The sequence below is a fragment of the Phycodurus eques genome, chromosome 3, assembly GCF_024500275.1.
Source record: "Phycodurus eques isolate BA_2022a chromosome 3, UOR_Pequ_1.1, whole genome shotgun sequence".
Classification (NCBI taxonomy): Eukaryota; Metazoa; Chordata; class Actinopteri; order Syngnathiformes; family Syngnathidae; genus Phycodurus; species Phycodurus eques.
Genome location: NC_084527.1, coordinates 27838198 through 27864876, shown reverse-complemented (window position 1 = coordinate 27864876; position 26679 = coordinate 27838198). Strand labels below are relative to the sequence as shown.

Below are 26679 nucleotides of genomic sequence, written 5' to 3'. Positions count from 1 at the left end.
TCAGAAATGTTATCTGCAGATGATAATTGCTATGCGTCCTGATGAATGTCAAATCATCTATATTGTTGGAGATAGATATGACATCAGCCCAGAGAGTAGCTTGAAGCAGGAGGAACGTAGTCGTAGAGAAAAATAAACTCAATTCTTAAAAGACCTTCATTCCACAGCCTCACTTACCCCTGGCAAAATGGAAGAATTTCAATGGAAAGAGGGGAAAACAATATGGATGAAGATAATATGGATGTCGATCAATCTGAAACCATATGTGATATTCTGGTCATTATTTTAAGAGTTGTAACAAGCATTCAAGTTGTTTATGTAGTAAACTCCAGAAACATAGAAATGTGTCCAATTGGGCTAATTCTGTGAAAATCTCATTTTTGTCATAAGGGGTTAATGCATAATCTACAACATAAATATAAAGTTTATAACTTGTAAAAACGTCCTTGTTATTGCCTTTACATTTGGCATTTCGCCCCCACCTTCACCCCCCCGCCCACTCCTTCTAGCTCCTCTCCTCTTGTTGCCAGAAAAAAAGATTATACGTGCAGGTAACCCAGACTTTCACCAGCCCTCAAAATTGGTGACCTTTGACCTCTAATGACATCATCAACAATGTCATGATAATTTGCATATCAATAATTAGCATGGAACGATACCTTTCTATCGATACCAAATACTTGTGGTTTTATTCCTTTCAAGTCCCCTACCCCAATATTTCTGCACATTTTTCCCAGAGGTGAAATGTCAAAATTTTGGCCTTAGCATCAATTCGCAAGACGATTGGAAGGGCTAACAATTTTTTTTCAGTGCAGAATCACTATACCTACTCAAAAATACCTCAAACAAAAGTGTATCATGAATGGCCACCTCCTTCACAATCTGGGGTCGTTGGATCCCCGACTATAAGCGTGTGGAAGTACCGTATTTATATTTGTTGTAGTCATGAAACCGAAACGAATATGTACACTAGATGGCAGTATGCACTAGAGTAGGTATTTAAAACCAATTGCACTGAAGATGGTTAAGATTGAAACATTCAGATGTCTGTAAAGATTTTTGACATTTTCTTCATTTAAAGGCAAAATCATATTTTCCCTACTCTTCACTCCACGTGTTCTCAAGGGCTCCTACCGGTACATCTCATTAAAATAGAATACAGTATGTACAAGTCCATTTATTTCAGTACTCATACATTACGAGCTGTGGGTCATGACCGAAAGAACAAGATGCCGGATACAAGCGGCCATAATGAGTTTCCGGGCTCTCCCTTTGAGATAGGGTGAGAAGCTCAGTCATCCATGAAGATCTCAGAGTAGAGCCGCTGCTCCTCCACATTGAGAGGAGCCAAATGAAGTGGCAGGAGCATCTGATTCAGATGCCTCCCGGACGCCTCCCTGGTGAGGTGTTCCGGGGACGTCCCACCGGGAGGAGACCCCGGGGACGACCCAGGACACGCTGGAGAGACTACGTCTCTCGGCTGGCCTGGGAACGCCTCGGGATCCCCCCTGGAAGAGCTGGATGAAGTGGCTGGGGAGAGGCAAGTGCGGGCATCCCTGTTAAAGCTACTGCCCCTGCGACACGACCTCGGATAAGCGGTAGAAAATGGATGGATGGCTAGTTTCTTGATCGTTTGTTACATAATATTCTGGTTTCTAGAGATGGTGAATTTGGGGTTTTCTTTTTTCTGTAACCGATCAATCATTGTTTATTTACCTGAATCATGAAATATTTCACTCAGTAAGTGTGTGGAGTGTATCTATTAGTTTCACTTCTTGAATTGAACTACCTAACAAAATTAAGCTTTTGACACTATTCTCATTTATTGTACCTGTATATAATGATATTTTTTTTCAAAAATGTTGCAGAAATTGAGGACACTGAACTAAATGAAACTCACAACAGAACTTGATTGCTACTGTCTGCAATACAATGAAGTTTTATTCCCTGTATTTTACATGGATCATACACCCTCCCCCAAAGTAAACGCATGGCTGATGTAAAGTGAACCAATAGCTATAGAGTTGCAAAGAAAAGACGAACACATATGCTAAGCTGCCTTTCTTTAACTTTCAACAGATGTATTAAACGCCAATAACAATTGACAAATCATGATACGAGGTGTGTTTAAAAGAAAAATGCAGTTACATCCAATGTTTATACAACTGCTTAATTGATGCTGTTGTCAGCAGTTGATACCACAACATATTTGCAGAATTTAAAAAGTTGAATCAAAAAACAATGTCTTTGGCAATCTTTTAAATAAATTTCAGAGATCATTTACAGCTTAATAATAATAATTAAAAAACGAAATAGCCATGGTGGTAGATGCTGCTGAGTTGCTATGGTGACAGGGGGCTCAGACACTAAATGATTATTTGGTGATTATAAAGCAAGAAGCAGTTGGGCTCTGAGGCACAAAATGAAGTTTCCTACATAACTTCTTCATGTGTGCAGCTTGAATTGGAAAGAACTGGTACACCAGTTGTTTGTGTCACAATTAAGCATGGTGCGCTCTGTGAAGGTCACGTTCCCCTCCGCATCAATCAGGATAATTGTATTGGTCCTGAAAGAACAAACAATATAAAATGCAAACACAGCTAAGACAGGAACAGGGTACATGTTTTTCAGTTAATTTGCTTAATTTGATGTGGTGATGGTTGTGTCAGGGACTGAGCCTGCACCTGAGCCCAAGCCAGGGGGATTCTTTGTTGATATCTGGGGTTAGTCAGCCGAGTAACCAACCTTGTGCCATAATCAGGAGCGCGAACACACACGGCTGACACAGCCTGGATCATGGACTTGCAGCAACCGTTACCTTGGCTCTCTTGAGCGGGATCAGGTGAATTCCTGTTCAACAGACACATGATGCAGACTTCGCGATTCTTGGGTGTGACTGACATATTTCTTATAAATAGACAAAAAAAAAATTATGTCAATGTTTCGGCATTATGTACAACCACAATTCCAATGAAGTTGGGATGTTATGTTAAACATAAATAAAAATAGATTACAATGATTTGCAAATCACGTTCAACCTATATTTAATTGAACACACTACAAAGTCAAGATATTTAATGTTCAAACTGATGAACTTGATTGTTTTTAGCAAATAATCATGAACTTAGAATTTTATGGCTGCAACACGTTCCAAAAAAGCTGGGACAGGTGGCAAAGAAAGACTGAGAAAGTTGAGGAATGCTCATCAAACACCTGTTTGGAACATCTCACACGTGAACAGGCTAATTGGGAACAGGTGGATGCCATGATTGGGTATAAAAGGAGCTTCCCTGAATTGCTCATTCACAAGCAAAGATGCGGCGAGGTTCACCTCTTTGTGAACAAGTGCGTGAGAAAATAGTCGAACAGTTTAAAGACGTTCCTCAATGTACAATTGCACGGAATTTAGGGATTTCACCATCTACGGTCCATAATATCATCAAAAGGTTCAGAGAATCTGGAGAAATCACTGCATGTAAGCGGCAAGGCTGAAAATCAACATTGAATGGCCGTGACCTTCGATCCCTCAGGCGGCACTGCATCAAAAACCGACATCAATGTGAAAAGGATATCACCACAGGGGCTCAGGAACACTTCAGAAAACCAATGTCAGTCAATACAGTTCGGCGCTAGATCCGTAAGTGCAACTTGAAACTCTACTATGCAAAGCAAAAGTCATTTATCAACAACACTCAGAAACGCCGCTGGCTTCTCTGGGCCCGAGCACATCTAAGATGGACTGATGAAAAGTGGAAAAGTGTTCTGTGGTCCGACGAGTCCACATTTTGAATTGTTTTTGGAAATTGTGGACGTCATGTCCTCCGGGCCAAAGAGGAAAAGAACCATCCGGACTGTTATGGATGCAAAGTTCAAAAGCCGGCATCTGTGATGGTATGGGGCTGTGTTAGTCCCAAATGGCATGGGTAACTTACACAACTATGAAGGCACCATTAATGCTGAAAGGTACATACAGGTTTTGGAGAAACATATGCTGCCATCAAAGCAACGTCTTTTTTATGGACGCCCCTGCTTATTTCAACAAGACAATGCCAAATCACAGTCTGCATGTGTTACAACAGCGTGGCTTCGTAGTAAAAGAGTGCGGGTACTAGACTGGCCTGCTGCAGCCCAGACCTGTCTCCCATTGAAAATGTGTGGCGCATTATGAAGCGTTAATGCGACAACGGAGACCCCGGAATGTTGAACAGGTGTAGCTGCACATCAAGAAATAATGGGAAAGAATTCCACCTACAAAGCTTCAACAATTGGTGTCCTCAGTTCCCAAACGTTTATTGAATGTTGTTAAAAGAAAAAGGTGATGTAACAGTGGTAAACATGACACTGTCCAGCTTTTTTGGAACATGTTGCAGCCATAAAATTCTAAGTTAATTATTATTTGCTAAAAACAAAGTTTATCAGTTTGAACATTAAATGTCTCGTCTTTGTAGTGTATTCAATTGAATATAGCTTGAACATGATTTGCAAAATCATTGTATTCTGTTTTTATTTGTGTTTAACACAATGTCCCAACTTCTTTGGAATTTGGGTTGTACAACTCATGACTCCAACCTCACCTTCAAAATGTGGACAGAAGTATTGGGACACGTTCCAATAATGATTACAGGAAAGGAGAAGAGAGGCAACTATAACAGCTTCCATAAGAGGTGATATAAGATTTTGAAGTGTGTGTGTGGGAACTTTGTATTAATTTATAACTGTTTTAGAAGTACAAATTATTTGACAGTGGACACAATGTAAAAATTGCGGACCGGTATGTGTGAAATGTTATTGCTTGAAAGAAAAGAAGAAAATAGCAATGCAAAAGATTTCAAGACACAACCTAACTCCTCATATTTATAACTCCCCTCATGTGCCTTGATTATGTATTTGTAATCTGTTTAGTACAGTTCATTATATAGTAATCTAAGGCTGATAAAGCAACCAACTTTATATGATCCCTGCACACATTTAGATACATCTATTGTTAAAACACTTCATTTGAATACAGTTTAAATGATTGTGTGTACTTGATCGTGGTGTGCTGAGATTTGTGAATGTATGGTTTTTACGTACAGCTCTTCATTATTAAGCACACCCAGCAGTTCTTGCACCAGTCCATCACAGGACAATGACTGGTTGTTTACAATGTTGGTGAAGTGCCGCTTGCCTCTCAGCAGTTTCTTCCACGGGGTGTCCAGAAGCGAATTACTCAAGCTGTAGATTCCTGTACAAAGGCACATGCAAAATATGCAACAAAATAAGTAAATTGGATACATCATTGAGATCAGGTTTAAAAAGAATAAAGGCAGAGGGGAAGGTAAAAGTAAAAACAGTTTCTGCAACCATTAAAAAAAAACATACACCAAAACAGACCTGCTTTGAGACGCATGGGTTCTGTGCTGCCTCTGTTTCCATAGTAACACACATGATCTTGCTTGGCTCTACATCGGACATCATAAAATAGAAAATTAGAAATTATGTATCTTAATGACAGAGTTGCTGATGTCATGAATGTGTGCTATGAGAAACAGAGAATGGTTTCAGATTTTTTCCAACAACTATAAAGACAGGAAGATTATGTTAAAGGAGCCACCTGATTGGAAAATGAAACATTTTTGTGAATGGCAGTATCTGTTGTGTGCTTTATACTGTAAATGTATTAATGACTGAATTTCTGGGTAAATTAAAACACGAAGCTAGAGAAGTAAGCGCAATATAAATATTTGTCTAATTCAAGATACAAATTACAACTGCAGATAAAATTGGGTGCCTTAAACCACTTATTTAGTATTGGAATGCAATGGTATAGTTCTTGAGAACATATTTTGTCCTAGTGGATGTTGGGCAACTAGGGAAGGAATAACATATGCCCAAATCATTTGATTGTGAATTATTATTATTATTATTATTATTTTTTTTACATCAGTTTGGTTACAGATCAACTACTGGAGTCAGTCAAAATGAAATGCGGTGCAACACTACCTCAACATTAAAATGGGAAGACAAAATCAGAATATGTGGGTAATATATGTAAAATACATTTTAAAGGCCCAGCTAAAAGACAAAAAGGCCCAGCTAAAAGACAAAAAGAACAACAGGCCATAATATACGGCAACAATTAACTTGCAATTATCTCTCTACCATTCCATCTTGCCACACACACACACACACACACACACACACACACACACACACACACACACAGACAGCGGCTGAAATAAGTATTTAACACCACCATTTTTCTCAAATAGATTTCCAAAGGTGCTATTAACCTGAACATTTCCCCAGATGTTGGGAACAATCCAAGTAATCCATAAATGGAAAGAAAGTACAACAAATAAACTCAGAAATTAAGTTGTGTGTAATACTGTGAAATGACACAGGGAAAAAGTATTGAACACGGCAACTGGTATTTCTTTAATACTACAAAACCCTTTGTTTGCAATGACAGCTTAAAGACGCCTCCTGTATGGAGAAACTAGTCGCATGCATTGCTCTATTGTGATTTTGCCCCATTCCTCCACACAAGCGGTCTTTAAATCTTGAAGGTTCCGTGGGCGTCTTTTATGGACCTTGAGTTTCAGTTTCCTTGGCAGTATGTTATGCATCACCAAAGAGGATCTATGCAGCAATGTTGGAAAAACAGTTTAGCGCGAACGACTCGAAATCAGTCTGGCGTGCATTCCAATCGCTGACTAATTACAAGCGACGATCCCCCCCAAGCTGAGAACAATAGCACACTAGCCAACGACCTGAATACCTTCAATTGCAGATTTGAAAAGGACAGTTTCACTCAACACACCCACCCGGCCGCACCCGCGACCACAACCACACCTCTGACTTCTGCGTTAACCATCCATAAACAGGATGTGAGACGCATCTTCAAACAACAGAAGATTAACAAAGCAGCAGGACCGGACCATGTGTCCCCATCCTGCCTCAAAGTCTGCGCGGACCAGCTCGCTCCAGTCTTCACTCAGATCTTTAACAGATCTTTGGAAATGTGCGAAGTTCCATCCTGCTTCAAATGCTCCACCATCATTCCAGTCCCCAAGAAACCTGCAATCTCTGGTCTGAATGACTACAGGCCTGTCGCTTTGACATCTGTGGTCATGAAGTCCTTTGAACGTCTCGTGCTGGACCACCTCAAGAGTGTCACAGGTCCCCTGCTGGACCCCCTGCAGTTTGCCTACCAAGCGAACAGGTCTGCGGATGATGCAGTCAACATGGGACTGCACTTCATCCTAGAACACCTCGACAGTGCAGGGACCTACGCGAGGATCCTGTTCGTGGACTTCAGCTCAGCGTTCAACACCATCATCCCTGAACTCCTTTCAACCAAGCTTCACCAGCTCAGCGTCTCACCTGTCATCTGCCAGTGGATTTACAGCTTTCTGACAGGCAGGACACAGCAGGTCAGGCTGGGGGAGGCCACCTCATCCACACGCAGCATCAGCACTGGGGCGCCCCAAGGTTATGTTGTGTCCTCTCTCCGCTGCTCTTCTCTCTCTACACGAACGACTGCACCTCAGCGAACCCGACTGTCAAGCTCCTGAAGTTTGCAGATGACACCACTGTCATCGGCCTCATCAAGGACGGTGACGAGTCTGCATATCGACAGGAAGCGGAGCGGCTGGAGCTGTGGTGCGGCCGACACAACCTGGAGCTGAACACGCTCAAGACGGTAGAGATGATCGTGGACTTCAGGAGGCATCCTTCGCCACAGCTGCCCCTCACGTTGTCCAGCTGCCTTGTGTCAACCGTCGAGACCTTCAAGTTCCTGGGAATTACAATCTCTCAGGACCTGAAGTGGGCGAACAACATCAACTCCGTCCTCAAAAAGGCCCAGCAGAGGATGTACTTCCTGCGGCTTCTGAGAAAGCACGGCCTGCCACCGGAGCTGCTGAGACAGTTCTACACAGCGGTCATCGAATCGGTCCTGTGTTCTTCCATCACAGTCTGGTTTGGTGCTGCTACAAAAAAGGACAAACTCCGACTGCAACGGACAATCAAAACTGCTGAAAGGATTGTCGGTACCCCCCCTACCCACCATTGAGGACTTGCACGCTGCCAGAACTAAGACAAGGGCGTGCAAAATCCTCTCGGACCGTCTGCACCCCGGTCACCGGCTCTTCCAGCTCCTTCCCTCAGGTAGGCGCTACCGATCAACGCAAACTAGAACTAGTAGACATTCCAACAGCTTCTTCCCTCTTGCGATCAACTTCTTAAACACCTAACCTATAATTCCATTACAACAAGCTGGCAATTTTTTGACTTGAGTTCGTTGTCACATTTCTGTGGGGCCAATTATGTATTACTCATGCACTCACTGTAGTTGTCTCGCCATGCTGCACTATTTGCATATACTGGCCACTCATGCCAGAGTAGCATCTGCTCCATTTGCACACTGATTGAGGAGTATCTGTAACATTTGCACAACCAACATTGTCCCAGATGATCGCACTACTCGTCACTTTAAACCGCATACACTCCTTGAAGTCTCAGCGCCCTTTGCACAATGGTCATTGCACCGGACTATTGCAATATTAGTCATTCGAACTGCTCTAAGTGCTAGAGGACTCTGCATCTTTTTGCACAATTGTTTTTTGTCAATGTCTTTATGTCCCCAAAGTGTTCTGTAAATTGACTGTCTGTTGTACTAGAGCGGCTCCACCTACCGGAGACAAATTCCTTGTGTGTTTTGGACATACTTGGCAAATAAAGATGATTCTGATTCTGATTCCGATTCTGATGATCTTGCTGAAATGTCCACCCTCGTTTAATTTTCATCATTCTCGTAGATGGCAGAAGATTTTTGTCAAGAATGTCTTGGTACATTTTCCCATTCATCCTTCCTTCAATAATTTGAAGTTTACCAGTACCATTTTTGCTGAAAAGCAGCCGCACACCATCATTTTCCCACCTCCGAACTTCACTGTCGGTATGGTTTTAGGGTGATGTGCAGTGCCATTTCGTGGTGTGGATTATGACATCCAAACAGTTCAATTCTGCTCTCATCCGACCAGACTATATTCTCCCAGTATTTAACTGGCTTTTCCAAATGTTCAGCAAACTTTAAACGAGCTTTAACATGCTTTATTTTCAGCAATGGGGTCTTGCGTGGTGAGCGTGCATACAGGCCATGGCGGCGGCGGAAAGCATTACTCACTGTTTTTCTTGTGACAACAGTACCTGCTAATTACAGGTCTTTTTAAAGCTCTCCACAGGTGCTCCTTGGCTCTCTTCTGATTATTCTTTCCACTCCTGCGTCAGAAATCTTCCAAGGAGCATCTGATCGAGGCAAATTTATGGTGGTATGATTGGCTTTCCACTTTTATTTCCACGTATTATGGCCCGAACCGTGCTCAATAGAATGTTCAGACGCTTAGATATGCGCCTGTAACCAATGCCATTGTTATGTTTTGCAACAATTAGTTTGCGATGACCTTGAGACAGCTATTTGCTCTTACCAATTATGATATGTGTCTTGACTCACACCTTGTCAATGAGACCTTTTTGTAGGCCATCAATTAGGACTGAACCAGCTGATATTCATTTGCACTGATAAAGGGCTTGATTGCTGTTTGATTATCGATTATCAATTTTAGGTTGTAGTCTTGGCTTTCCATCCTTTTTGCACCTCGCTTTCGTCATGTGTTCAATGCTTTTTCCTTGTGTCATTTCACATATTTACACACAACTTAATTTCTGAGCTTATTCTTTCTTTCTATGTAAGGATTACTTGGGTTGTACTCAACATCTGGTGAAATCTTCAGGTCAATAGTACCTTTGGAAGAATATTTAGTGAGAAAAATAGTGACATGTTAAATACTTATTTCAGCCGCTGTGTGTGTGTGTTAATTTTATATATATATATATATATATATATATATATATATATATATATAAAGGAAAGCAGTTTCCAAATCGCTATGTGGGGTGTACTTTCCTTGGGTTAGGCATCATTTATACCAGACCAGTAGCGTGACATCGTAAGCACGTATAGATCATGGAAAGATCATGGATAATTTATTAGATTTTCTTTTTCTTTTTAAACAACGTTCATGCATTTTTTTTTTAAAGATGTCCTGTGATCACTGCAAATTTGTGTTTCACATTTCTGCCAAACTGACCTGAATCAGACCAGAGATCGTTTGAGGCCTCGGTCTGCTCGTGGTTCAGATAGCATTCACCCTTCATCCAAACAAAATGCATGGATGAAATGCAAACAAACTAAACCTGTACTAGATCAACACACACCACCCAAAAATAATTTTTCATGTTCATTTCCCCCCATATCATTAAGCTTACACAAGGAGCACAGTGAAAGAATGGGTAGCTCTGCTCACTCAGCTAAGGCTTTTCTTTGCATGTTTTCATTGATCAATTTGTATTTTTTCACCTTGACATGTATGTTACATTAACTCAAAAATCAAGACCATGGTATTATTATAATTATCATCATAATTATTATTAATGTTGTAGAACAGTAACTGATATAAAAAAAAAATGGCATACTCAGGTCAAGTTTCACATGATCCTGTAACTTTGTGTGGACTACAATAACAAATGTGTTCTTATGCAACATCAATCAAGAAAATGTTTAAAATAATTTCTTTCACAGTAACATCAATGTCGGAAAATGGCATTCAATGCTCCTCAATGTCAATATCATTTTTATTTATTTTATTTTGGAATTACTTAACTGTTGAAAGAATGTGGTGGGATTATGAAGATTTCTGCTATTAAAATGGCACACACGCAAATTCATTTCAAGTGAACATCTAAAAATCTGTTCTCTATATTCATTGTTCTTTTTGCACAAAATCTTTTGACGTGAATGTGCATATCTAAAGAATATCTAAAAAATTCTGCAAAGAAATATTACTCATTGTTTGAGGCTGTATTACTAATCTGCTACGTAATGAAAATTAGATTTTTAGGGAAGCAGCCATATTGTGTGTACTTACACATTTATGAAACAACCCTTTTTTGCTGCAGACACCATGAAGATATATTCATTCCAAATTAATCATGTCTTGGTTTTCACTTAAAAATCTGAGTGATGTGAATAGGGATCAGAATATCAAGATATTGGAAAGTGAGATGAAATGTTGGTTATGCCTTGATCAGACCAAGCAGAGCACATCTCAGATGATATGACTGAAATATGTATGAAGTATATGGCATTAGCTCCACTGAGGCCAGGCTTGGTGTAGTGTTCCGGGAAAGCAATGGCTCTCAATGACTATAGCACTTGTGCGTAGGACATTGAACATAGATTATTAATCAAGGTCGTAATGGCTGAACAAGCAAGACAACCACAAGCTACAGATGAGTCACGGCCAAAGAGTGGTTTCTTTGGGGTTATGAAGTAAATGTACAAATGTATCTCAATGAGTGCTGATGAGACAAATTTAAAGGTAAACATCATAGTCCTAGCTTCAAGCTGCCAGAATCATTTACTGAAGTCCACCAAAAGGAAAACATCCTAATCAGAAAAAAATGAAGGCTTAAAAACTTTCAAAGCTTTTTTTTTTATTATTTTTTATTTTATTTTTTTTAAATAAGACATTGGGCAATTTTCCTCTAATTAAAACCGTTCCCAGGGGTCTTAATAATATGTGAGGCATACTTTGGTCAAAATACCCCAGGGATCAACATAGGGGTGGAACGGTTGACAAAATCCACGGTTTGGTCCATATCTCGGTTTTGTGGTCACGGTTTCTAGTTCAGTTCGCTACACGTTGACACTTCAATTCAAAATCAATTATGTCTTGTATAGTTAGGTTCAAACTGAATGCATATTCTTCACAGCATTATTATCAATTTCTATTATTGTATAATTATTTTAACTTTTTTTATTCATAAAAAAAAAGAAAAAAGCGGCTCAGAAAATGGATGGATGGAAAAAATATATATTTGTTAGAGCTGTAGCAGACCTCGGCATTCTACGGCCCGCGGCCCATATCCGGCCCGATGGCTGACCCTGTCCGGCCCGCGTGAGGCCAATCATAAATTAGAAAATACATTTTAAAAAATATGTATGCCGTGCATGCAATACAACTGTGTTGTTTTTATTTTAAAAAGCATTACGTTCGTATTTACTTCCGTGTGGACGCACGTGGGAGCCTGAGCCATGAGTGTAGGTAAACAGCAACAAGTGATGCTAGCTAGGTTACCTTCAAGATGTCAGCTCACGACAAGAAAAGAAAAGTTGATAACGAATGCCATGTTTTCAACAAAACATGAACTGCCAAGTTCTTCTTTACAGAAGTCAAATGTGTGTTTAATTTGTGGTACACAGGTTGCTGTGTTAAAAGACTACAATTTGAATCGCCACTACATGACCAAACATGAGGATAAATACAGAAATCTGTCTGATGAAGAGCGCATAAGGGAGTCTGATGCGTTGCTAACAAAACTGCGAAGCAAACACAGATTTTTTATAAAACGCTGCACACCCAAAGATGCAGCCGTCAGGACAAGTTATGTAATTTCTCGCAAATTCGCCAAATAAAGTAGGGCGTTTTCTGACGGCGTTTTCTGGCGTTTTCTATTAAGGACTGCTTATTGGACTCTGTTGCGCTGTTATGCCCAGAGAAAAGGGGAACATTTGAGAACGAACCACTCTCCCAATGCACTGTAACGAGGTGGGTTGAGGACATCGCTGGAAACTTGGAGCTTCAGCTGAAGAACAGAGGGGCCGGCTTTGACTATTTTTCTCTGGCGTTGGATGAGAGCTCCGATGTACATGACATGCCCAGCTGCTGATCTTTTTATGTGGAATAACTGCAGACTTTCAAATCACAGAGGAGCTAGCAGCCATGCAATCAATGAAAGTGACCGCCACTGGGAGTGACTTGTTCACAGAGGTAACTGCATGTTTTGACAAGTTAGGACTGAAATGGGACAAGCTGGCAGGTGTGACAACGGACGGCTGTCCAAATCTGACTGGGAACAATGTTGGACCTTTGAAGAGAATGCAGGATAAAGTGACAGAAATTAACCCTGTGCAGAAATTGACATTCTTACATTGTATTATATATTAGGAAGAGTTGTGTAAATCAGTGTTAAAAAATAAACATGTTGTTGCTGCTGTAACTAGAATAGTTAATTTCATCAGAGCGAGAGCATTAAATCACAGACAGTTTGTTGCACTTTTGGAGGAAAATGAGACAGAATATGGTGATATAAGCTATCACTGTGCCGCCAGGTGGTTCAGCCTAGGCAAAGTACTGAAAAGTGCCTGGGACCTGAGAGACCAGATTCAGGATTTCTGTGTGGAGAAAGGACATGACATCCCACAGCTTTCAGATGAAGACTGGGTGGCAGACCTCTGATTTCTTGTGGATGTGAGTGCACTGTTGAATGAACTAAATGTCAAACTGCAATGCAAGGGCCTTTTTGTACATGAAATGTACAGTGCAGTGAAGGCTTTCATGAGAAAGTTGCAGCTTATCTCAAGCCAAGTGGAGAACAACATTCTCACCCACTTGCCAACACTAAAGGAAGCAACAAGATCAGCTGATCACCTCTACTAGTACTCATCCATGTTAGAAGCACCGCATGGAGTTTTCAAGGCGATTTCAAAACAGTTGAGAGTGAAATGCACATGGTTTCTTCTCCCTTCAACTACAGTGTTGATGATACACTAAGTGATGTTCAGATGGAACTCATCGACTTGCAGTCTGACACTTCTGGCAGAGCACTTCAGGTCAGTCTCACTGCTGGATTTTTACTCTTCCCTCAAAGAGGAGAACCTTCCACACCTGAGAAGGCATTCTCAGACGATTCTAGTCCTCTTTGGATCCAAACACAGATCCTCTATCACTGATGACCACCTCTCAGCTGTCCTTCGCATAGCCACCTCAGACATTCAGCCAGATTTCAACGGCCTTGTTCAAGCCCAAAACAGACTGGATTATTCTCACTGAAGAGGTAAAATGAAGTGAAAACAAGTTACAAGTTGCAGTGTTTATGGAGATTAACAAGTTAAAAATAAATTGCACTGATGTGATGATTTTTTTTGTTTATTACTTCTATAAGAGTATTTTCTTATTTGACATATACACCACAATTTCACATAGCCTATTTATATTAATATTTACAGAATATTTTTATTCCAATTACCAGTACCAGCTATTCAAAATATAGAATTTAGTGCATTTTACAATGGGACAAAGTTGAGAGTTAAGTTCACGTTATCAGTGGTGTGGCCCTCTGAGACAATTCTGGTTTCGTTTGAATTTGAGCGATTCCGGACCCGATTAAGGTTCCAAACGATTCTCGATTCTGATTCTTTAAAGGGGCTGGGTCAAAAAGGTTTGCATGGTTTAAATAAAGGATGTCCAAATTATGAACATCAATTTTCTTAGCAGCCCGCAGCATAAACTAAAATGAACATTTGACTCGGGTTTTTTATAACCAGTATCAATATCAAACCTATGAAATAAAAGGCAATGCATGTGGAACTAACCCAACTGACTTAATATTCATAAATTATTGTTTTGGCTAAAAATATAGCATTGTTAAAATAGTTATTTGCCACTGTTTTATCACGTCAAATGGTTTATATGTGCAAGTTTTAAGTTTACTTCCTGTTTCAAGCAGGAAGTAAACTTAATTAAATTTAACTTTATTTTGGAGGGTTCACACCAGAACTCAGCATTTTGGCACAAAAAATAACTTCAGATGACACCGGTAAAAACAAAAGTAAAATGAAAAAGAGTCTCTGTCTGTCTCCCATTGAAAATGTGTGGCGCATTATGAAGCATAAAATACGACAACGGGGACCCAGGACTGTTGAACTGCTGAAGCTGTACATGAAGCAAGAATGGGAAAGAATTCCACCTACAAAGATTCAACAATTAGTGTCGTCAGTTCCGAAAAGGTTATTTAATGTTGTTAAAAGAAAAGGTGATGTAACACAGTGGTAAACATGACCCTGTCCCAGCTTTTTTGGAACGTGTTGCAGCCATAAAATTCTAAGTTCATGATTATTTGCTAAAAACAATAAAGTTTATCAGTTTGAACATTAAATATCTTGTCTTTGTAGTGTATTCAATTAAATATAGGTTGAACATGATTTGCAAATCAATGTATTCTGTTTTTATTTGTGTTTAACACAAAGTCCCAACTTCATTGGAATTGGGGTTTTAATTTCATGGAAGGATCTCCGAGTTTAAACTTGTTTGTGAGCTTTCGAGTTCCAGGAAGAGTGCTTTGAGTCGTATATCAGGCTGAGCAGGGAGCTTTTAAAGGGAGTTTGAAAGTCTTCCGAAGAGACGTCCCTGTATATCATTTATCTATTGGCTCAAATTTTGGGATAGTGGGACACCGCGATTATGATGCCGTCCTCCATTTCCCCCTTGCCGTTTACAGTACAAGTCAGTCAAAATAGCACTCAGAAATCCTTCCACCAGCCCATCTCCGATTGGAGGAGCTTCTGATGTCACTGCGTCACCACTCCAGAATATATATTTTTTTCTATGAGACGACAACGCTGAGCGTCAGATTCCCTCTGCATTGACGCAACATGGTGTGTCGCTTCAAAACGCGCTGCTGTCCTCTCAGCACATACAGAATAAATGGGAGAGTCGAGGGTGTCAGACACCTTGCCAAGTGCAGTGTAAAAAGACCTTAAGAAAGGCCAGACTTCACACTGAGTAAGTACATTTGTGATTACATTGAGACAGGATCATTATTTCAGTATTTATACTTTTTAATGATATTTTTGTTTGATAATTTGCTGCTCTACTCTGTAGGTGCCTTGGCTCAACAAACGAACTGATAAAATCATTACTCTCCAAAATAAAAGCTCAAGTTATTAAATAAGTCTTATATGATGCACATAGACTGACATCTTACATAATTTATATCCAATAGGGGTAGAGGAGTGATTATTATTTGTATTATTATTATTATTATCTTCCTGATGATAATCACGTATGAATGAGTTCAGCTCATAAATAAAGTTCACTCCATAAACTTCTGGCTATAACGTCAAACTCTGAATGGCTTGCTTAGAGACATTTTTTGATGCCCTATTATTTGTATCGGCGCAATTAAAAGTACGTCCCCCAAAATTAAGAAAAGTTTTTCGGACATCAAAAAATATGCTGTTGCTATCAATGGTTTCTGCTGGAAATTATTCAGTATTACAAACAAATCAGAAATTAAAATGTGACAAATCAGACATGGTCAATGGAAGGGACCCTGTACAGATACAGCATAAGATGTAAAAGGGATACTGAACCTGAGGTCACGTGACTTGGTGCAGGCAGCGTGGGTTCAGGTCCAACTCACTAAAAGTAATTCTGTCTCAAAATCAAGAACTGTTTACTCCACCTTTTGCTCTGTGTCCATGTCTGATTTGCATACATACTGTGTACATTATTGATTTGAAAGTGAACACCCCTGTAAGGATTGTCAGCTCAGTAAGGACTGCTTTAGCTTTGGTTCTGAATGCGGAGATGTGATTCTGCTGCTGATCTGTGCAGGGGTGCACCTATTCTAGTGGGCTACAGAGCCGCAGGCAAATAAAAAATTTAGAAATTGAAAAAATAATCGATGATTCATCAAGTATTAAAATAATTGTTATTGCCCTAATTGATTTAATAAATTAAAGGTGAAGAATGTCAAACTGGGCCTTGCATTCTTCAATGTGTCTGTATACAGCCCTCAGAGGAAAACATTTGGACACCCCTGTGCTAAACTGATACATAATACATGACACAGGCACAACAGCCTACTATATGCATTTGCAGGTGACAGTCCATCCAGAAAAATAGCTAAAACTTAAAACAGCACACCTAATTGTACGTGTACTATCTTGTTTACCTTGGAGCAGACAAAAGGTATGATTGTTGGTTTTTGAGGGATTCTAGTGACTGTGCAGACGACCGCATAGGTATACCCAGAGCTTATACAGTGCCGTGAAAAAGTATTGTCCACCTTCTCAAATACTGACATTTTTGCATAGCTCACCCACTTTAATGTTTAAGATAATCAAAACAAATAAGTATCAGACAAATATAACCCAAATGAACTTAAGACGCCGTTTTTAAATGGTGATTTCATTTATTAAGGGGAAAAACTATATATTTATAGATACCTGGCCCTGTGTGGAAAAAGCAATGGCCCCCTAAATCTAATAACTGGTTGGGCCATCCTCAGCAGCAACAACTGAACTCAAGCATTTTCTAATTTTCTATAACGGGCAATGAGTCTTTCTCATCTCTGTGGAGATATTTTGGACCACTCTTCCATGCAGAACTGTTTGACGTCAACAAAAATGGAGGGTTTTCGAGCATGAACAGCCTTTTTAAGGTCATGCCACTGCATTTCAATCAGATGCAAGTCTGGACTTTGACTAGGCCACTCCAAAACCTTAATTTTTAAATATGTTTTTGGCATTCAGAAGTTGACTTTCTGGTGTGTTTTGTATCATTATTCTGCTGTAGAACCAAAGCGCGCTTCAGCTTGAGGTCACAAACTGATGGCTGAACATTCTCTTTCAGGATTTTCTGTTAAAGAGAAGAATTTATGGTTCCGTTAATCACAACAAGTTGTCCAGTGCCTGAAGGAGGAAGCAGCCCAAGACCATCACACTACCACCACCATGTTTGACTGTTGGTACGATGTACTTTTTCTGAAATGCTGTTACACCAGATGTAACAAGACACACACCTTCCAGAAAACTCAACTTTCATCTCATCAGTCCATATAATATTCTCCCAAAAGTCTTTGGGATAATTTTTTTTTATTTTTTATTTTTTTGCAAAAGTAAGATGGACCCTTATATTGTTTTAGATCAGCAATGGTTTTTGCCTTGGAACTCTGCCATGGATGCCATTTTTGCCTTGTCTCTTCCTTCTTGTTGTGTCATGAACACTGACCTTAACTGAGGCAAGGGAGGCCTGCAGTTCTTCAGAAGTTGTCCTGAGTTCCTTTGTGACCTCCTGGATGAGTCATTGCCGTTCTCTTGGGGTAATCTTTGGAGGCCAGCCACTCCTGGGAAGATTCACCACTGTTCCATCTTTCTCCATGTGAGGATAATGGCTCTCCCTATGGTTCGCTGGAATTCTAATGCTTTAGAAATGGCTTCTGTAATCCTTTCCAGAATGAATGATGTAAATTGCTTTATTTCTCGACTGTTCTGGAATTTCTTTGGATCATGTCATTTTGTTGCAGCTTTTTTAGATCTTTCGTCCAACTTGATTTTGTCGGGACAGATACTGTTTCAGTGATTTCTTCATTGAACAGGTCTGGAGGCAATCGGGCTTGGGTGTGATCAGTGAAAATTAACAAAAAATTATGATTAGCCACAATTAATTATGATTTAACAACGGGGGCAATTATTTTTTCACACAGGGCCAGGTAATTCTGATTCGTTTTTTTTCCCCCATTAATAAATTAACTCATTTAAAAATGGCATCTTAAGTTCATTTGGGTTATATTTGTCTGATACTTATTTGTTTTGAGGATCTTAAACATTAAAGTGGTAAAACTATGAAAAAATATAATAATTTGAGAAGGGCGCCAATACTTTTACACGGCACTGTAATTATCTGAAATAGTTTTGGAAGTGGAAGTAAAAATCATTTCCATTAAACCTCTATGCATAACAAGTATCACTTGTGCAAGTGCCCTAAGTACATAACTGAAAATACAGAATTACCTTTTAAGGGGAAAATATATTTAAAAACCGAGCAAAAGTAGATTTGCCGGTGTGTTTTAGCAAAATGCCAATTAATCCAGCATTCCAACATCAGCAAATACTTTACTCACTTAAACTCTGCTGTGAGAAGGTTGAAGCCGTTATACAGGTGACTTTCTGTAGAGACTTTCTTTAGGTATGAGTAGCAGTCCAAGTCCTTGTCTACAAGGTAGTTGGAAACTAGGAAACCTGTGGATGGTAATAACAGATTGTAATTGTATTGCTCTGAAAATTATACACTCAACAAAAGGAGCAATAAAAAAATAAATAAATCAACAACAAAAACAAAAACAAAAAATAATCAAAATTAACCAAAATAAATATAACCTCGTCCTTGGGCATCTGGGTTGGGCCGTCCTTCCAGGTAGTTGGTGATTGCAGCTAGCTTCCCATTCTTGTTGATCCCCAGCCATGATCCTCCTTCTTTTCCAAATTCCAGGTCAAGACCTAATTTGTGGGGTATTAGTGCAAGAATCTTTACCTTAAAAAGCAATTTTTTTTTCACATAATAAATACCAATCCTTTGTGGTGTTGTGGCCGTATTACTTGTTCATATTTTCCACAATTATTTAATGATCCTTAGTTTGATTTATGTGACATCTATAATAATACACAGCTGGTTTGCATTAATAAGTGGAATGAAACATAACTATTTTGAGATTGAAGGAAATTCCAAATCATTAAAAGTGAAAGTGAAAGTCCACAACAAAATCGCAGTATAGACAGGGGTACATACTTTTCAAAGGAAAAGGTTGTTGCTTGATGTGCAGTTTTTTGTTTTTCTTTTTTGCACAAGCGACCCACCTCACAGGATGATCTTAAAGACTCACTATATGGGACTGCACTGCTATGGCCGCATATGATGCATCCTTCGGCAGGCACAGCAGCAAGATTAACAGCCCCCTGAATTTCAACGGAGGCAAAGGAGGGAAATTGTTTCGGTGGCGTAGCTACCGGTCATAAGGCTGAGGCTCAGAGGCTGGCTGGCCGCCACAGATGGCCTCTCTGCGGCCCGTGAGAATGTGTGCAATGTGCATCGCCGGGAACTCCCTCCTGATAGTTCCAAATGGCTGGGTTTTCAGAGCATTCAGCGACACGCCGCCCCGACCCCCACCCCACAGCATCTGGAAGCTGAAAGAAAGCCTGATATAACATACTCCATCAATTTTCCGTACCGCTTAACTAGGGTCGCGGGCGTGCTGGCGCCTATCCCAGCTGACTCTGGGCGAGAGGCGGGGTACACCCTTGACTGGTCTCCAGCCAATCGCAGGGCAATCAGTCTGGCATGCATTCCAATCGCTGACTAATTATAAGCGACGATCCCCCCAAGCTGAGAACAATAGCCAACACAAGCCAACGACTTGAATACCTTCTACTGCAGATTTGAAAAGGACACTTTCACACCCCACACCCATCCGGCCGCACCCCGACCACAATCACACCTCTGACTTCTGCGTTAACCATCCATGAACAGGATGTGAGACGCATCTTCAAACAACAAAAGATTAACAAAGCGGCAGGCCCAGACCATGTGTCCCCATCCTGCCTCAAAATCTGTGCGGAACCAGCTCGCTCCAGTTTTCACACATATCTTCAATAGATCTCTGGAACTGTGCGAAGTACCATCTTGTTTCAAATGCTCCACCATCATTCCAGTCCCCAAGAAACCTGCAATCTCGGGTCTAAATGACTACAGGCCTGTCGCCTTGACATCTGTGGTCATGAAGTCCTTTGAACGTCTCGTGCTGGACCACCTGAAGAGCGTCACAGGTCCCCAGCTGGACCCCCCACAGTTTGCCTACCAAGCGAACAGGTCTGTGGATGATGCAGTCAACATGGGACTACACTTCATCCTAGAACACCTCGACAGTGCAGTGACCTACGCGAGGATCCTGTTCGTGGACTTCAGCTCAGCGTTCAACACCATCATCCCTGAACTCCTTTCATCCAAGCTTCTCCAGCTCAGCGTCTCACCTGCTATCTGCCAGTGGATTTACAGCTTTCTGACGGGCAGGACACAGCAGGTCAGGCTGGGGGAGGCCACCTCATCCACACGCAGCATCAGCACTGGGGCGCCCCAAGGTTGTGTCCTCTCTCCGCTGCTCTTCTCTCTCTTCACGAACGACTGCACCTCAGCGCACCTGACTGTCAAACTCCTGAAGTTTGCAGATGACACCACTGTCATCGGCCTCATCAAGGACGGTGACGAGTCTGCATATCAACAGGAAGCGGAGCGGCTGGAGCTGTGGTGCGGCCGACACAACCTGGAGCTGAACACGCTCAAGACAGTAGAGATGATCGTGGACTTCAGGAGGCATCCTTCGCCACAGCTGCCCCTCACGTTGTCCAGCTGCCTTGTGTCAACCATCGAGACCTTCAAGTTCCTGGGAATTACAGTCTCTCAGGAACCGAAGTGGGCAACCAACATCAACTCCGTCCTCAAAAATGCCCAGCAGAGGATTTACTTCCTGCGGCTTCTGAGAAAGCACGGCCTGCCACCGGAGCTGCTGAGGCAGTTCTACACAGCGGTCATCGAATCAGTCCTGTGTTCTTCCATCACAGTCTGGTTTGGTGCTGCTACAAAAAAGGACAAACTCCGACTGCAACGGACAATTAAAACTGCTGAAAGGATTGTCGGTACCCCCTACCCACCCTTGAGGACTTGCACGCTGTCAGAACTAAGACAAGAGCGTGCAAAATCTTCTTGGACCCTCCACATGCTGATCACCAGCTCTTCCAGCTCCTTCCCTCAGGTAGGCGCTACCGATCAATGCAAACTAGAACTAGCAGACATTCCAACAGTTTCTTCCCTCTTGCGATCAACTTCTTAAACACCTAACTTACAATTCCATAACAACATGCTGGCAATTGTTTGACTCAGTTCGTTGTCACATTTCTGTGGGGCCAATTATACATTACTTGTGCACTCACTGTAGTTGTCTCGCCACGCTGCACTATTTGCATATCTGTTGCTGACCAATACTGGCCACTCATGCCAGAGTACCATCTGCTCCATTTGCACACTGACTGAGGAGTATCTGCAACATTTGCAGAACCAACATTGTCTCAGATTATCGCAGTACTCGTTACTTTAACCCACATACACTCCTTGAAGTCTCTGCGCCCTTTGCACAATGGTCATTGCACCGGACTATTGCAATATTAGTCATTCGAACTGCTCTAAATGCTAGACGACTCTGCATCTTTTTGCACAATTGTTTAAAAAAAAAAAAGGTACCGGCATTACCAGATAACTAGCAACGCTTTATTGCTCAGTGACTGTTTTTTGTCTATGTCTTTATGTCTCAAAAGTGTTTTCTGTCAATTGACTGTCTGTTGTCGTACTACAGCGGCTCCAACTACCGGAGACAAATTCCCTGTGTGTTTTTTGGACATACTTGGCAAATAAAGATGATTCTGATTTTGATACAAACAAACAACCATTCACACTCACATTCACACCTACGGCCAATTTAGATTTAACCAATCAATTAACTTACCATGCATGTTCTTGGGATGAGGGAGGAAACCGGAGTACCCGGAGAAACCCCACGCAGGCACGGGGAGAACATGCAAACTCCACACAGGCGAGGCTGGGTTTGTGCCCGGGTCCTCAGAACTGTGAGCAGATGTGTTAACCAGTCGTCCACCATGCTGCCGATTTCAAATACTTAGCAATGATTTATTTTTATTTTTTTCATTCATTAAAATTTGTCCAGCTTTTACTCTTTTCTGTGATGTGTCAAATTCACATATTGGTCACTTTACTGGGCCTTTAAGGTTTTTCCATATAGTGAGCGCCTATGGAGAGGAAAATGCTTAACGTCTATAAAAATCCTAAATATTTGGGTGAACTTTCCAATATTTTGAGCATGAGGATATATGTCCACATAAATTCTGGTGATGATTGATTACAGTTGTGGGACATTATGCAATTAATTATTATTATTTTTTTTTTTTACGTTAAGTGTTTTAGACTGTCCCTGCTCACGAACAACAGAACACTACTTGAGTGAGTCAGTCTATTGCTAAAAAGAAAACCACTTTTCTTGTTCACTCTGCATTACATATCACGTCACCACATCACTCTGTGTTGTGTCGCATGTGGGGCCACGTAACAGAGATAATTTTGAGAAAAGTTAACACTTAAAGTTAACACCCGACCAAGGATGACTCACTCCAGTTTTTTTTTGTCTTAAAAAAAATATCCTTTGCTCTGAGGGGTGTAAGAGTGAAATACTGTAGTCCCGATAATAGAGTTTGAAACGGGTATTGAACATATTCAAGCCCTGAACAGGCTCCAGTACGTCCAAAACTAAGCTGCTAGGGTCCTCACCCACACCAAGCCCTGGCAGCACATCACTACTACACTCATCCATCTCAACTGGCTCCCAGTCAAGTCCCGCATCACATACAAAATCCTGCTCTTCACCTACTAATCGCTCCATGCACTTGCCCTCCCCCCAATACCAGTATCTTCATGTGTGGGGTCTGTAGCAGATAAATAATCTTTTAAGACTGAGAAATCCTTGTGTGTACCAGGCCTTAATATTTTCAGTGCGCATTCGCACCACTTATGTGTATCCCTGAATATAGAATTAAAAAAGACTGCTTGACATGTGATCCACAGTATTACTCTCCTTGCAATCATAAAAAAGATATTTAAATCAATAAATGTGTTTTTGCCACTGCACATTCCCTGACTTCTCATGTCAGGGGAGAGGAAAGGTCAGTCTACTGCATTTCCTGGTGATCAATAAAGAAAGGCCACTTAAACTGACAGTGACCAGTAGAGCTAGATGATCTTACTGCTCTAAGGGTGGACGGAAAGCTATCCCAAATCCCGCTGGGAGCCATAGTTTACTTCTCATCTCGTCATGCTACGTCTCCTTTATGCCCTCGACCAAGTCCCACGGACAAGGCTGTGCCATTTATTCCTGTCACATCGCATAAAAGCAGACATCAATTAAGGACCACGGCTGAAGTCCTGACCCCCGTCTATTACAAAGGAGAGAAGAAAACAGATGAACATGGATGCTCTCTCATTTCCTCCTCCAGAAGAAAGAAAAGGAAGATTTCTCCAGCTATATAGGCCATAATGTGTATTGAACATTAGTCAATTAAATATACAACCCCAATTCCAATGAAATTGGGACGTTGTGTTAAACATAAATAAAAACAGAATACAATGATTTGTAAATCATGTTCAACCTATATTTAATTGAATACACTACAAAGAATCAGAATCATCTTTATTTGCCAGGTGTGTCCAAAAAACACACAAGGAATTTGTCTCCGGTGGTTGGAGCCACTGTAGTATGACAACAACAATTTGAAATGTGGACTCGTCGCACCACAGAACACTTTTCCACTTTGCATCAATCCATCTTAGAAGAGCACGGGCCCAGAGAAGCCGCCGAACTGTATTTACTGAGATTGGTTTTCTGAAGTGTTCCTGAGCCCATGTGGTGATATCCTTTACACATTGATGTCGGTTTTTGGTGCAGTCCCGTCTGAGGGATCGAAGGTCACGGGCATTCAATGTTGGTTTTTGGCCTTGCCGCTTACATGAAGTGACTGCTCCAGATTCTCTGAAGCTTTGGATGATATTATGGACCATAGACGATGAAATCCCTAAATTCCTTGCAATTGTAAGTTGAGGAACATTGTCCTTAAACTGTTCGACTATTTTCTCACGCACTTGTTCACAAAGAGGTGAACATCGCCCCAGCTTTGCTTGTAAATGACTGAGCAATTCAAGGAAGCTCCTTTTATACCCAATCATGGCACCCACCTGTTCCCAATTAGCCTGTTCACCTGTGGGATGTTCCAAACAGGTGTTTGATGAGCATTCCTCAACTTTCTCAGGTGGAACATTAAATATCTTGTCTTTATAGTGTATTCAATTAAATATAGGTCAAACATGATTTGCAAATCATTGTATTCAGTTTTTATTTATGTTTAACACAACGTCCCAACTTCATTGGAATTGGGGTTGTAATACCAGCCTATGCATCGAGTACAGTTACTAACACAAAAATCTGATCCAAATCCACATATGACCTGTGTTCTGCACCAAAAGAAATCTATGAACCCATAGAATCCCTGGTGTGCCCTCGGTGTAGCCTGATGGTATACAATCAACTGATTGGTGAACTACACTTTTGAGTTTCTTGGTTCAAACTTAAAATTACTTACCACTGAGAATGTCACTATTGGTCCCCCAAAAGTCTGCAGCCTTTGATGGTCTATTGTAGAACTCATCTCTGTTTGCAGCCAAAATTAGCCTTGGGAGAAAGTGGTCATCTTGTTAGTCTCTTTGCTGATTCAGGTAGTCATTTGTATACGTTTCTGGAGTGAATTTACATCATCACTGACCCCACAAGATATTCTTTCACCTTTATATTATAATAGTATATCCCACTTCAAATATTTTTCTTGGCATAGGAGTATCACAACCCATTATATTAGTTGTTTAAACTATTGTGCAACATGTAAATGAGTTTTCACCGTAATGTCCAAAATGTTTTAAATCCTTGCTCAGTGCTGTTATCGTACATACTGTACACATGGACTGAAAGGTATAATTAAATGCCCCTTCAATAAAAACCTACATAATCTCACAGAAATTCTATGCTTTTAATGAAACTCACACACACATCATTCATGATACAGTACATAAAATATACCAGCTGGAGCGAGTGTACTGGACATACAAATCATTTCATTATGCAGTATTTATTCTTCTATTTATAATGAAGTCCATGAATAGTTGTTTTTTTCCAATTAATATCTGCAACACAATAATGTGTCTATACAAGCACACAAAGAACAAGCTGTTTGGAATGGTTGAACAAAACAGCTTTCATCAACTAATGTCTAAAGCAACTGGAGAAACGCACATACAGTACACACACACACCAATCCCAACTGACTTGGGGCAGGAGGTGGGGTACACTCTGAACTGGTCGCCGCAGGGCACATATGAACAAACAACTCTTCACCCTCCCATTCACACCGACGGGCAATTTAGAGTCTTCAATCAACCTATCGTACATGTTTTTGGCATGTGAGAGGAAACCGGAGTACCCGAGAAAACCCACAGAGGCACGGGGAGAACATGCAAACTCCACACAGGCAAGGCCAGATTTGAACGGATTCGATCCTCAGAACTGTGAGGCAGATGTGCAAACCAGTCGGCCACCGTGCCGTCCCACTTGTATTTATTCAACTACCAAAACTCAACCTTAAATATAACTTAAAAACAACAATAACAAAATAAATGAGTAACAAGTAAAATAATAATATATTAAAATAATAGAATTTAAATAAATAAATAAATACATACATGCATTCATGGCTAAAGAGGTACCAATGCTTTTAGCCACGACTGTATTGTCTTTGTCTACTAATGTTGTCAAAAAAAAAATCCTCTAATTATTCTGCATATAGCAAATATGCAAATATAATCCAAATTGACCTAAAACAGGTAAAGTGTAGTCTGATTTCATGTCACAGTCGTGACAAAAAAGCGTGCGTCTTTTTATACAGTCAATGACTGTATCTGCTGTTCCTGCTGTGCGCGCCTTGGCCTCTTAGGAGCAGTGTGGTACGATGCATACATGGAGCTACTCATTTAATGGAAGCTAAAAAAAGGGTAGAAGAAGAAGGTCGCGATATAACATTAATAAACTTGTTTTTTACAGATTAGGATGAATATATGCCCATGAGAATTGTTATACTACCTGTCTGTATGTGTTACTATGGCGCTTGTGTGTGTATATTCGTTATTTGAAGGTAAATCCCTCTCATGACAAAATTCTAATATTAGCTAGCCGTCAATAGGGTTTTCCATTGACGGTTAGGATTAAACTGGCGATTTTTAAAACGATGTGTGTCTTGTATTTAAATATGAAATGAGGGTAATTATTTTTGTTGTGAGCTTTGTTGTGAGCTGA

The 26679-nt window shown here is 40.7% G+C and overlaps 1 protein-coding gene across 1 annotated transcript in view; it reads right to left on the bottom strand.

Annotated features, from left to right (window-relative positions):
• Positions 1 to 1916: 1916 nt before the first annotated feature.
• tango2 (transport and golgi organization 2 homolog (Drosophila)) overlaps positions 1917 to 26679 on the bottom strand; it is a 38922-nt gene continuing 14159 nt past the window's right edge. The window contains exons 3-9 of the mRNA XM_061672976.1: positions 24920 to 25008; positions 19049 to 19168; positions 18793 to 18910; positions 5374 to 5441; positions 5074 to 5224; positions 2746 to 2850; positions 1917 to 2566 (exon numbers count right to left, since the gene is read on the bottom strand). Coding sequence (XP_061528960.1) covers positions 2446 to 2566; positions 2746 to 2850; positions 5074 to 5224; positions 5374 to 5441; positions 18793 to 18910; positions 19049 to 19168; positions 24920 to 25008 — 772 coding nt within the window. The 3' untranslated portion in view covers positions 1917 to 2445. The remainder of the gene's footprint in view (positions 2567 to 2745; positions 2851 to 5073; positions 5225 to 5373; positions 5442 to 18792; positions 18911 to 19048; positions 19169 to 24919; positions 25009 to 26679) is intronic.